The 14,278-nt window shown below is 39.6% G+C and overlaps 1 protein-coding gene across 1 annotated transcript in view; it reads right to left on the bottom strand.

Annotated features, from left to right (window-relative positions):
* CNTNAP5 (contactin associated protein family member 5) overlaps positions 1-14,278 on the bottom strand; it is an 819,371-nt gene that overhangs the window by 449,760 nt on the left and 355,333 nt on the right. Inside the window, exon 4 of the mRNA XM_064586403.1 lies at positions 10,582-10,729. Within this exon, the coding sequence (XP_064442473.1) occupies positions 10,582-10,729 (148 nt within the window). The remainder of the gene's footprint in view (positions 1-10,581; positions 10,730-14,278) is intronic.

Raw genomic sequence — 14,278 nt, forward strand, 5'->3', positions numbered from 1 at the left:
CACTCTTTCAGGCAATTTACATACAGAAACAAGCATTATTTATACCTCTGTTAGAGGAAGCTGTGTCCACAGAAGACCCAAGATAGCCCAGGATTCTACAACCAGTATGCGATAAAGCTAGGTTTGCATCTCTGATGGTGAGTACACCTATGCATCTAATATTACTGTATACTATCTTTAATAGTGTCTATATTTCATTTTAAACCCTTAAGATTTGCAGTCACAGGCATGAAAATGACAACATAGATAAAGAATGAAATGACTCTCATAGTTAGAAGAGGAATTTGAGAATAGGGATTTAAATTCTGGCTCCATATAACAATCACCCAAGAATAGCAAAAAATCACTTTTGCTGAGCCTCTACCCAGAGATTATGCCTTAGTTAGTATTTAGAAATAGCATATCCCCCAGGTGATTCTTATGTAAAGTTAAGTTTGAGAATGCAGGGACACCAGGGTGGCTCAGTCAGTTAAATGGCTGCCTTCAGCTCGGGTCATGATCCCAGCGTCCTGGGATCAAGCCCTGCATTGGGCTCCTTGCTCAGCAGAGAGCCTGCTTCTCCCTCTGCCTGCCTGCCATTCCCCCTGCTTGTGCTCTCTATCTCTCTCTCTGTGTCAAATAAATAAATAAAATCTTAAAAAAAAATTGAGAATGCAGGTAAGGAATAAAGAAGTAAGGAGCTCCTGGATTGGGCAGTAGCTAAACTCTTTCCCTGGACATGTTAGCTATGTATGCTCAGGAATTGAGGGTTGCTCACTTTGGGCATTGTGAATAAAGCAACAATATGGGCATTAGGAGACAAAATATGATGCTTTCTTTCTAATAAGATTTTCCCATGTCATATGATTAAATTCTTTCAGATTTATAATGAAAAGCCCAAGGATATAGGAACAGTACAGAACCAGGTTCAAAACCTGTCTCAGAAGCCCACTGGTTGTGCCATTTTGGGGAAGTTGTTCATTCAATAAATTCAATTGTTATTAATTGAAATGGGCCTCATTCTGTGCTATGAATGGGTATGTAAGTAGATATGGCCCTTGATCTTATGGAGCTTGAAAACTGGTAGGTGAGACAGGTAATTCATAATGAAATACACTTGTAAATAGCTACTAGATATCTATATTGATCTCCTTAGTTCTATCCTTTTCTCTCTTTCTCTCTTTCTCTCTGTGTGTATATGTATGTATTCATTCTATATGGTGAATATTTGTATCTCCTCAAAATGCATATATTGAAACATGATCTCCAGTGTGATGATATTTGGAGGTGGGATTTTGGGGAGGTGATTAGATCAATGGGATTAGTTCTCTTATCGAAGAGAGGCACAGAGTTCCCTTGTCCCTTCTGCCATGAGAAGACAGCCATTTATGAACGAGGAAGTGAGCCCTCACCAGACACCACATTCATTATGCCTAGATCTTGGACTTTCCAACCTCCAAAACTGTGAGAAATAAATATCCATTCTTTATAAGCCTTTATAAGAGTTGAGCTCAAGAAGGCAGAGGGGGTGAAACCATATGATAGTTGTCTTTCTCTGCTTGACTTATTTCATTTAGCATAATCTACTCCAGCCCCATCCATGTCAATGCAAAATTTGGGTATCCATCCTTTCTGATGGCTGAGTAATATTCCATTGTATATATGGACCACATTTTCTTTATCCATTCATCTGTTGAAGGACATCTTGGCTCCTTTCACAGTTTAGCTATTGTGGACATGATGAATGGGGGACAAGAACCCATTTGAGGGCCCTGAGATAGGAGGCAGCATGGCATGATAGAAGGCAGAACAGAAGCCAACAGTACCTGAGCCCAAGTAGGGAGGGGGGGACATTGTGGGTTGGTGAGGCCGGGGAAGTATGTGAAAGCCAGATCCTCCAGGGCCTATTCATGCACATGACATTGGTTTTGTTAAGTGCAGGCAGAAGCCAGTGAAAGGTTTTCAGCAGGGTATGGCTCAACTCTGAATTTTATGACAATCCTGCTGACTGTTGCAGAGATAATGCTAAAGACTAAAGAAAGAAAAAAAAAAATTGAAAGTGGATTGCTGAGTTAAAAATCCAGGTGATAAGAGATGTAACTGAACCAGGCTGGAGGAAAAGAAATGGACATGTTTGTGATGAATTTTGGAAGTAATACTGACAGAACTCTTGCTGATGGATCTGCTATGGTAAATAAGGGAGAGGAGAGATTTAAAGAAAGTTCCCGTGACTGGTTTGGACAACTGGTGTTATCTACTGAGATACGGAAGTCCACTAAAGTACAAGGTCTTCTCCTGTTACAATTGCTACTGCTAAATAATTCCATAGAGAACCAAGAAAATAATTTTTAACATCCAGAAGAAACTGAACATGGCTAGAGGGCACAAGTTTTTTTAAGAGTTCCCTTTGGGATATGTTAAATTTGAGCTATTTATGACATAACCAAATTGAGATATCAATCAGGCAAATGAATATATATTTTTAGAGCTCAGAAGAAATATTTGGCTTAGGATGCAAATTACTTATCTAAAAGACACTTTGCCTTTATAAATTTCAGTCTCTCTTTGTATAGTGCATAGGAATAGTCAGTCATTCTTATTTGAAAGACTGTTGGGGTTTGGAGTGTGTTGCACATACTGAGCATATTAAATGGCAGTGGAGAGGGGGATGTCGATGATGATGGTGACATTTCTAATAGAAATTGTAATTTAATGATGGAAAAGTTGCCACCAACAGGGAAGATACTGGCTTTCTCTCCCAAAAAGAGTCACCATTAATCACAACTCAGAATAGTGCTCTTCATTCCCCCACCTCTTCTTTTGTAGTCTCAACAGGAGATCAGTTATCTTGCACAATTCTATATTGACATCTTTATTTCAAGCATGCATCTTTACATCAGCAACTCAATGATGTAGCAGGACCCATGTCTTTTACTTACTTGGTTCATCCACACAAACGTGTTTGGCCAAAAACGAATCAAACTAAAAATTGGTCAGAGGGAGAAAACACCCATGCAAAATTCAAAAACCAGACGCCCCATCTGACAACAGTGGTGACACAGGAGGAAAAATGGTAATGGAGGAGGTATTCAAGGATTCTTATGAGAATGTAATGTAGCAAGCTTGGTTGCTAAACATCCATACATGGAAAATGTGTCAGAGCCATAATGAACTCGGTGCACAGCAAGAAGAGGGTATAACGTGTTCAGAATAACTATCTAGAAGGATGTTAAAAATTATTTTCTTGGTTCTCCATGGAATTATTTAGCAGTAGCAATTGTAACAGGTGAAGACCTTGTACTTTAGTCTTTGTAGAATGCCATGGGAGAACACATTTGATCCTATTCTTGAGCACAGAAAGAACCTGAACGCTGCTGAGAACTGAGATCCCAGTGGTAGTAGAGACAAGAGCAGAACATATCTGAATGTGAAAGAGGCCCTTTGTCTAATAGAGGATAAGGGTAATGTTTCCCCAAAAGGCAACATGTAGTAGCAATATGGGGATTTCCTCTATAGATACACAGCTACATTCATACTAGTACTAACTGTCAGTTACACAGACTATTGACTATATACTCTGCTCTATGCTTGATACAGAATAACTCTGAAGTGACAGCATAGTCTTTAAAGTAATTACAACTGTGATTTGCAGATGAGAAAACAAAAGCTCAAAGAAGTCAACAGGATTTGCTGGGAGGTACATGTTTGCAAGAACAGACCATTTGTTCCATTGTTTATATCTGAGCATACAAAAGAATCAGTTGCTGTGAACTTCCTTGTGACCATGGCGAAAAGATGGCATTGGTGACATGAAAGCAATGGGAACTTCCATAAAAAGAGACAGTCACCCTGGAATGTATAAAAGGGAGTGAAGGCAGGGCACACCTGTGTGGCACCGTTGGTTAAAACATCTGACTCTTGGTTTTGGCTCACATAGTGATCTTAGGGTCCTGGGATAGAGCCCTGTGTCTGTGCTCAGGGGGGAGTCTGCTTGTCTCTCTCCCTCTGCCCCTCCCCCCACTTGTGCGCGCTCTCTCTCTCTCAAATAAATAAAATCTTTAAAAATAAATACATAAAAGGGAATGAAGGTGATGAAGAAGAAAAGATTTTTAAAACATTAATACTTAAGGAAAATGGAGACAGGCTTTTACTTTTCGAGATTTTAAGGCAGCATAATACCAGAATAGCCTAAGGAGGCTCTAAACACATTCAATTTGGGAACTGCAACCACTGATAATCTCACTTATTCAAGGAGAAAATGTGTGAGTATATTAAGGAAACCCATGTATAAGGAAGACTCCGATAAGCTCATAATTTTTATTACTTATGATATATATATACATACACACACACATGCAAGAGAAAGGAGGCCTTCATTAGAAAGAGTATTATAGAAAAAAGTATTATAATTTGAAAAGAATACAATAAAATACAATAAAATAAAACATGCAATAAAAACTTTCAAAAATGAGTGAGGATGGCTAGCCTCTAGATCTAAAAATTAAATACACATTAAATATTCATGGAGAGGGCGCCTGGGTGGCTCAGTCGGTTAAGCGACTGCCTTCGGCTCAGGTCATGATCCTGGAGTCCCGGGATCGAGTCCCGCATCGGGCTCCCTGCTTGGCGGGGAGTCTGCTTCTCCCTCTGACCCTCCCCCCTCTCATGAATTTAACAAGATAAAACCTAGAACTGAAACATAAAACCCAAAAGGGGATCACATGACAAGGTCCAGGAGGCAAAAAGATTTCAAAAGTAGGTGATATTTGATCTGGCTGTTGAAGGGCAATCAGAAGTCAGCCTGGTGAAGGAGAAGGAGGATTAAAAAAAAAAAAAAAAGGCAGCTGCAAATATGAAAACATGGAATCTGGAGAAAAGCTTATGTCTTTGTAGGGAACTGTACATGTACACCCAGTGGAAGTTGAATATAGGGGATGCAGCAAATGAGAGGCGCAGAGAACTGTGGGCTCCTCCAAATGCTATGAGGAGCCCTCGAAAGGTGAGTCAGTGCTCCTCTCGGGAAGGTCTTAGAAGCAGGGAGATCACCAGAACAGCTGCTGAGGTGCTGGTTGAGGAAAGGGGAGGGACAAGCACAGCTAGGGGTAGGCAGGCCAAAGCACATAGGTACCAGGACCCACAGGATCACGTGACTGAGGTTTGCAAAAGAAATCTGCAGGCATGGGATTTTCAAGCCAGGTTTGAAGAAAGAAAGAAGAGGGCCAAAGAAAGCAAATGAAACAGAACAAAAGCTTCCCATTGGGGTCGACTCTGCAATGTTGATGGATGACTGAAAGACAGTGAGGGAAGGCCTGCTTTGACTTCTCCAGCAGGGAGAATGCTTTTCAACGTGGAAAGGGTGGACTATATTAAGAAGGAAGTGAAGCCCAAGAGAGCTCAGAAAAGAGGAAGTTCTGGGCGCCTGGGTGGCTCAGATGGTTAAGCGTCTGCCTTCGGCTCAGGTCATGATCCCAGGGTCCTGGGATCGAATCCCGCATTGGGCTCCCTACTTCTTGGGAGCCTGCTTCTCCCTCTGCCTCTCTCTCTCTCTCTCTATCTCTCATGAATAAATAAATAAAATCTTAAAAAAAAAAAGCTATCATATTAAAAAAAAAAGAAAAGAGGAAGTTCTATCTCTTACTATCACTGCCTTCCTTCCCACAGGCCAGATGAATTTTTTAAGCTACCGCAAGAAAATGCTGGGGCAGAGAGAGGCAAGTGTCTTCATTTCCCACTTTCCTGTCATTGCCTCTTATACACTAAAACAACAAAACCCGGAGGCCTTGCCCCTACCTCCCTATGTACTGGCCCCTCCTACTGCCTGGGGATCCTCTCTGTGCTGGGGAAGTCACTACTCAACTTTTGAGACCCCGCTGAGGTAGATTATATCTCCTGAATCTTTCTGATACCAACAGTGACACTTGCTTACTTTGTCCTCTCTCTCCATTTGGCTCCCTTTTAAGATTCCTACCAGGCACATTCAATCCTTTTTGGCATTTTTTATTTACATGCTCGTTACCCCATCTTGGACTCTCAGCGATATCAATCATTCAACAAATGCTTACTGAAAGTGTACTGCATACCCAACATACCTGACAGGCACAGTGACTGCCTTTTCGAAGTCTAGACTCTAGTCTAGTCGGAGAAGGCATAGGTCAAAGAAAAAATTATATAATTAATTAATTATATGCAATCACACAAAAAAAATGCTTCAAAGAAAAAAGAAATACAGGACTTATAAAAGTCCAGGAAAAGACCTTGTTAATTTCTTATATCCCTTAGGGCTCTGCACGATACTTGGTGTATCTTTTTTTCTTTTTTAGGCTTTTATTTATTTATTTGAGAGAGAGAGAGAGAGTGAGAGATAGCACAAGCAGGGGGAGAGGCAGAGGGAGAGAGGAAGGGAGAAGCAGACTCTCTGCTGAGCAGGGAGCCCGACGTGGGGCTCGATCTCAGGACCCCAGGATCATGACCTGAGCTGAAGTCAGACGCTTAACCTACTGAGCCACCCAGGTAACCCATGCTTGGTATATCTTAAGTGCTAAATAAAGTTGTGAACTGAATGAATAAATGAGGGAATGCATGAATGAATGAATGAATGAATGAATGAATATGCAGGTATTTCCAAATGTTAAAACTTGAAGTCTTAAGAAATTACAGAACTGTAAGTTCTACCAATCTTGAGCAACATACTCAAATGGAATTTTGAGAAAAGGATTTATAAGCCCATAGGAAAAAAAAAAACAACAGTTCCCCAGAAACTACAGTGGGTGTATTAACAACAAGTAATTTCAGAAGAATTACATGGTTGCCCATGCTGAGATTGGACTGATATATGTATCCATTCATTCCACAAATATTTATTAACTACTTATTTGTGCCTAAGGGGTACTGAGACTTAACAGACAAGGTGCCTGTTCTCATGGAACTTATATTCTGGTTCAGGGATTTGGGGAGGCAAACAACAAACAAATAAGCCAAAACAAAAGAACATGATTCTGGTTTGTGATAGGCACCAGGAAGAAAATAAAATCACATCACATAGCCAGGGGATGATGGTTGATGCACAGGAACTAGGGCAGGAGACTTTAGAGAGGTGACCAGAGAGGACTTCTCTGAAGAGGCGGCATCAGAATAGAAAATTGCATTGGCTGAAGGAACTAACTATGTAAATTCTTGGAAAGAGCTGTTCTGTGCTTAGGGAAGAGAAAGTGCAAAGGCCCTAAGGTAGAAAAAGCCCGGCATGTTCCAGGAATAGCAAGAAAGCCTCTAAGGACAGAAAGAAGTAAAAGGAATTTGAAGAGATTGGCATGGAGCATCCAATAAGAAACTTTACTTGCCAGAAAGGAGTTTCGATTTTATTTTAAGTGAAGCAGGCAGGGGAATGATGCAATTTTATCTCTTTTTATAAAGATCACTTTGGCTGCTGCCTGTTAAATAGGTCTGGGGACACTGTGGCATGGAGCAGGAAGTCCAGCTGGAAGTCTATTTAAATACGAAGGTGAGTACTGACAGAGGCTTCAGCTCTGGAAGCAGGAGAAGTACATGGATTTGGGATGTGTTTTGGAGGACAGAGCTGACTGAGCTACTATGAACTGTAAAGAAGTTGAGACCGAGCCCTGAGATTTAGCATAGGTCACAGTGAACTAGAAGGGAAACCAGGTTTTTAAAAAGTGGAAGTGGCTAATTGAACCAAATACTACTGAGAGGTTGAGTGAAGGAGAAATATTAGAAGTGACAATTGGAGTTGGCGATGTGGAGGTCACTGGTGGTCTTGACTAAAATAGTTTCTGTGGGGCATTCTACATTAGTCGGGGTTCCCCAGAGAAATAGGACTAGGTGGTTGATGATGAGGATGATAGATGATAGATAGATAGATAGATAGATAGATAGATAGATAGATAGATAGATGATAGATAGATAATAGATATGCAGATAGATGATAGATGATAGATATAGATAGATAGATAGATGATAGATAGAGAGATAGATAGATAGATAGATAGATAGATAATAGATGATAGATGATGATAAATGAGAGAGGGAGAGAGAGAGAGATGATAGATAGAGGTACAGATATAGATATATTACAAGGAATGGCTTACACAATTGTGGGGGCTGGCTAAACAAGTTTAAAATTCATCTGTTATGTCAGGTCAGGAGGGGCAGGCCAGAAACTCTGGCAGGAGCTGAAGCTGCACAGCACAAGTAGAAATTCTTCTTCTTCAGGGAAACCTCAGTTCTGATCTTAAAACCTTTCAACTGACTGAATCCAGCTCACCCAGACATCAAGGCTAATCTCCTTTACCTAAAGTCCAGTGATTGTAGATGTTCACCACATCACAGAAACACCTAAATTCGTGTTTGCTTGAGTAGCAAGACTGCAGCCTAGCCAAGCTGACACTTTAAACTGAACACCACATGTGTACAGACTGAATAGAATCAATCGCAGAGTGCCAGGAGGTGAGCAGGTAGAGTCAGTAACCACGGACAAGATTTGGAGAGAAGCTATTCTAGGAAAAGAAAGGTGGAGAGGGAGAAGTAGCTGCTAAGTAGGGCCATAGGGCTTTTGTTGTTGCTGCTTTGTATGATAGCTTGTCCAGCAAAGTTTTATATTTTTAGGAATGATGCAGTCGAAATGGGGGATAAGATGATGTTGAAAGAGAGTTGGGATCCAGAGGACAGGCTGAGATGTGTTTTTAGATAGAAATGAGGGACGCGCCCCCCCCCCCCTCTTTCCCCAAGGAAAAAGCATCAAAGCACCGGGACTAGTGACTGAAAAGGACCAGGTCCTGGCTTGAGGATGGTCATAGACCTCTGGGTCCAGCAGCTCCCCCAGGTGGCTAATATCCCATCACTCATACTAGGTACCAAAAGGTAACTTATCCCCTGAGGGGATGCATTCATTAGGCAAGAAGTCTACCTGGAGAGGAATCTAGGTAGTACTGGGCTATTCCAAATCAGGGGCTGTTAGGTTGGTCAAGAATTGGGCTTTACCAGATCTGTGGACTTCCTAATATTGTAGAAAAATCTACTTATAAAAAATGTTACTGTGGGCACTTTTCCTTAAGAGAGGGTCCTTTACTGCCATCAGATTCTCAAAGGGATCCAGCAACAGAAAAAGCTGAACATGCTGCTCAAAGGTCTCTTTCACCCTACAGTGTGCTATTTAACTTGATGCTCTGAGTCTTTCTGTGCACGCACACAGAACAATGTGTGTGAAGAGCAAGGACAACAGGCTGGACTGGCAGAAAACAATGAGGACAAGTTAAATAGTAATAAGATTGTTACACCTAAATAGATTGGTGAAGTTATAATATAAATAATCTTTTTAACTTCAGCATGAAAGCTTCACGTTGTACTTAAAAATAAACCTCAGAGTAGTGACAACTGTTATCAAGAGAAGAGGTAACAAGAGACTCTGTGTGTGCCAGATATCCCCGGATAGGAAGCATATACCCTCATAGACATTCTATGCTTTGTGCAAGGCAGTGTCTCCCTAGCCTAATGGTTTGTTGATGTATCTGTTGTATTAACACATTCTTTCTGGAAGTGCTTGTTCAAGATAAAGACAATCATTTCACAAGTAAATCCCCTCCATGCAGAAATGTATTTTTACTAGACACTCTGTGTCCATAGCTTCCATAGGGAGCTTGTTAAATACTCAGCTTTCTGGGTCCCTATGCCCAGAATCCTAATCCAGGATGTATAGGACATGACTAGGCAAATGCATTTTTAAGGACAACTCCAGATGATTCTGATACAGGCATTCAGTTGACAACATTACAGAAAATAGTACAAGCATGTAACCAAATAGACACTTCAACAGGACTTGTTGAACTAATTTTAGTGGTAGCAATCACATGTGTTCATTTACTGGAAGTCACCGGGTTTTGGCATATAAGCAGGAGGTGTCACTGCTAAAGTAGAAAAATAATTTATGTTGATGCAATTTTAGATTTAAATATAAAATGTATAGGGGAGAATTATAGGAAAGATTACATTTCTTGCATAATTGTTACTTTATTCTAGAGTGATTGCCAGCTCTACCCATGTTTACAACCTTTCTTATTTGCAAGATTAAGCACCACTTCTACATTCAGTACCAACAACTCACAGACAAATGGATGGCCAGCATAATTCCAGGAAAGAAGCATTCCCTGGGTTACACTGGGTTGAAACGTTCCCTTTCCTCCTCTTCTAGAACATGTGAAGAGGGAGAACCTTTTTTCCTCATGGTTTTGAAGGAGGGGCGAATTTATAATACCTCACCCCAATTCTGGGAAAGAATGGAGCTCAGATTACTCTTCTACTTCAAGGACCAATGATGCTCAAACTCCAAGAGCTCTTAAAACTTTGAACTTTGTGTTGTTAAGCTCTTATCATGTTATCACCACAGAGTTCCTTCATTCCTACGCAGAAGGGTTTTTTACATTTTCAAATGTGCAGAAGTTATTAGAGACTTGAAAGAACGTTAAAACAATTGAGATTCCCATCTCAATGGCAATTGAGACAAACTGGTTCTACTCAATTGTAGATAAACTAGTACCATGTGGGGAAGGCTGCTCACAACACACCAGCATGAGGGTACATTTATACACTTACTATAGGAGCATCCATAGACCTCCACCCTCATGCCAATCTTTCCACTTGGATTCCATTCTAGGGGCACAAAGCGAACGAAGCGGGCTCTCACTGAATGCAGTAACTTGTGGTGCATCACGCTGTCAGCATTCATGTTTCCTGCAAAGGTCTGCAGAGAGAAAAGGAGGCTCAGTGAGGTCTATGATACCATTGCATCTCATTCCCATGCCCAAGCTCAAAGCATCATTGCAAATCCGCATATGTTACTCCAAGAAAATCCTCAAGTTCTCACATTTGTCAAATAGAATCTGACTCTCATGAAAATTCTGAATTTAGCAGAGGGAGTTTCTCAAAGAATAATGTATACCCCTATTAGATGCATTGGAGCTACCACCCACCCAAAGCCAGCTCAAATGCTGAAGATAACAACTGAAAAACAATAAGGGTGACAGCCAACTTCTCATAAGAAATGGTGGAGACCAACCAATGCTGAAAGTAGGACACCATCAACCTGGCTTTCTATACCCAGCAAAAATAGCTTTCAGTTCTGAAGAAAAAAAATAAGCATAGTTTCATTAAACAAAAGCTGACATAATTTATTGCCTACAGACCCCACTGCTAAGATTGCTAAGTAAGTTCTACAATCTAAAGAAACTGATTCAAGATAGAATTGTCAAGTTATAGGAAAGAAGGAATGAAGAGTACTCAAAGGGGTAAATACGTGGGTAAAAATAAAAGACTAGCTTTCTTTCTTTTCCTAAACTTCTTAAGTTAATGCACAGTTTAAGGGAAAAATAAAAATGTATTGTGAGATTTATAACATATATAGAAGTAAACATATGTCAATAAAACTATGAAAGATGGGATATAGGATAAATAGAATTACACTAGTATAAGGCCCCACAATTTATGTAAAGTGATATGATAGCAATTTGATGTAAACCGTGATAAGTTAAAGATGCATAAAAATAAACCAAAAAGGTATAGCCACAAAGCCAATAAAAGAGAAAGGATGGAATATTAAATAATAATAATAATAATAATAATAATAATAATAATAATAATAATAAAACAAGAACAACAAACCAGCAACAAAAATCCCAGTTTAACACAAAATAAGACAGGAAAAGAGAAACAAAGGAATAAATCACAAAGAAGAACAAGGAAAAAAGGAATTTCTAGTAGACTAAATTTTAAGAAACATAATTACATTAAAAGAAAAATGAGTTACAACTCTAATGAAAAGTTAGAAATTGTTAGCCTGGACAAAACAGTAAGGCTCATCTGTGTACTTTGTATATGATACTTTTTTTTTTAATAGTAAAGATACTGACAGGTTAAAAATAAAGGATGGGAAAAGATATTACATGCAAACAGTAGGTATACAAAACCTGGAATTTTTGTATTAATATCAGACAAAGAGGCTATATTGCAAGATAACAACTTCTCAAAATTACAAAGGGTCAATTCATCATGAAGAAAAAAAAAAACAAAAACAAAAAACAAAACTGAATGTGTTTGCTTCTAAACAGAGATTTGAAATACAAGAATCAAACCCTGACAGAAACAAAAAGGGAAGAAATACAGCAGTGACAGTTACAGTTGACTTTTAATATCTTCCCTCATAACTGATGGAGCAAGTGGGAGGAAAAGCCAGTGAGGATATAGAATATTCAAACAGTGAAACCAACCTAATTACTCTTCATAGAAGATTGACCACTGCAGATTAGATACATTGTTTTCAAGCACACATGGAACATTCACTAAGAAAGACCCTATTCTATACCATAAAGAACTATACTTTGTTTTCTGACCACAATTAAGTTCAGGATTAATAATAATAAATTATTTAGGAAACCCTCAAGTGTTTGGAAGTTAGTCAACACACTTCTAAATTACCTATAGGTCAAAGAAGAAATCAAAATGGAATCTAGAAAATAGTTTGAATTGAATAATGATAAAAACACTTTGATCAGCATTTCTGGAACACAGCCAAAGGATACCTTAGAAGAAAGTATGTGGCTCTAAATGCTTTTTTACATAAAAAGAAAGAAGTCAAGTTAAAAAAAAAATCTACATTTCCATCCCAAGATGTGAGAAAACTAGTAAATCCAACTCAGAATATTAGTAGATTGGATTACTACTCAGTAGTAAAAAATAACCAATAGCACCTACAACAAACCATGTGTTGAGCAAAAGAAGCCAGCCCTGAAGAGGGCATACTGCATGATTCTATGTTCATGAAGTTCTAGAAGGGGCAGAACTAAGCTCTGATGATAGAAACTAGATCAGTAATTTTTTTTTTTTTTTTTGATGATGGGAGACAGAAAAAGACTACCAAGCCCATCCATCAACTCACTTGAACAGAATATCCTTGTGAGATAGAAAATCTGTATTATCTTCATTTTAAAATAAGAGAACTTAATTTTGGAGAGTTTAAATTGGATCATAAATCCTAAATCACGAAATTACCAAGTTGAGACCGGATTACAGAGACTCTGATGAAAGTCCAGTGACTCTGATTTAATTCCCATTATCACCGCATATGTCGGGTTTCTGAAACCAAGTATTGCCCCTGGCACAATAATAGCTCCCAGTTTTGTGGGGCTGCTCCACACCAGACACGTCCTAGGCCGGCCTCTGCATATTTTAGCTCACTGCACATATCATCAGGAAGGATGAGCCAGCTTCCTCACTAAGGAGGCACCCCCACCCCCGCACATGTACATTCAAACTTTCTGAACTTGCAGTACATCTTATAATTGTGTAGCCAGCCCATATAGGACTCCCCATCTCACCAGCAAACCCTGGGAATCAGAGAGGTTAATTTTGAACGTCATTATATATAGCATTTCTCAGAATAGTTTGTTTTGTTCTCATCCCACATCAAGCAGTAACATACTGAATTTGAGCACAGACCTTTTACTGTTGTCATACTGTTGGATAAATGGCATCATCATCATCATTATTATTATTGTTATTTTTATTATTATAAAATATCATGCATATGGTTCTTGACAAAACTGTTCGTTGATTTTGTTCCTACATAAGAACACAGCGCACTAGTGTTCTTTCTTCCCCCATGTCTTCCCCTATAGTTAAAGAAATGTAAGGATCACAGAAGTTCAGTTCCTGTGTGCTTATAAGACAAAGCAACCACATAGAAGGGGGCTCACCAGGGAGAGCATGGAGGAGTATGCACAAGAAAATGAGAGTGCTTGAGTCAGCATTCAGCAACTTCCACTTAGGCATTCATTCCCTGACAGTAAACAGCATTTTGGCTTCTGAATGCAAGAATCGTTGGTCATACTGAAGGTGCTGATGTTCTTCATACTCTTTACTAGGCAGCTAAATAGAGTAGGCACAAACTAGGAGTCTAAGATGGGACAGTAACTGACACTTATCAGTGGAAAGTAGAAGGATCTGGGTTAGCTGCCATCAGAGCAACTCACTTGGCTTCAACAAATACATCACATCACAGCCAACCCCACTGATGACCTGGAAGGGCAGCAAGATCGTAATCAACCAGGTATCATAGGGAAGATGTCATTAATTTGCCTAACTGCAGTCTGAGCAATAACTAACAAGAGCAACAACCAAATTCTGCCTCTGTAACCTTGACAGGGAATATCAGGAATCCTCAGGGAGACCTATTTCAAGTCTGGTGCTCTGCCAAACACCATGCTGCCTAGGGGTCTCTTTTAAAAGAAGCAGTAGA

Source organism: Mirounga angustirostris, unplaced genomic scaffold (assembly GCF_029215605.1).
Source record: "Mirounga angustirostris isolate CCGP_5_RB_7025 unplaced genomic scaffold, mMirAng1.0.hap1 SCAF_3, whole genome shotgun sequence".
Taxonomy (NCBI): Eukaryota; Metazoa; Chordata; class Mammalia; order Carnivora; family Phocidae; genus Mirounga; species Mirounga angustirostris.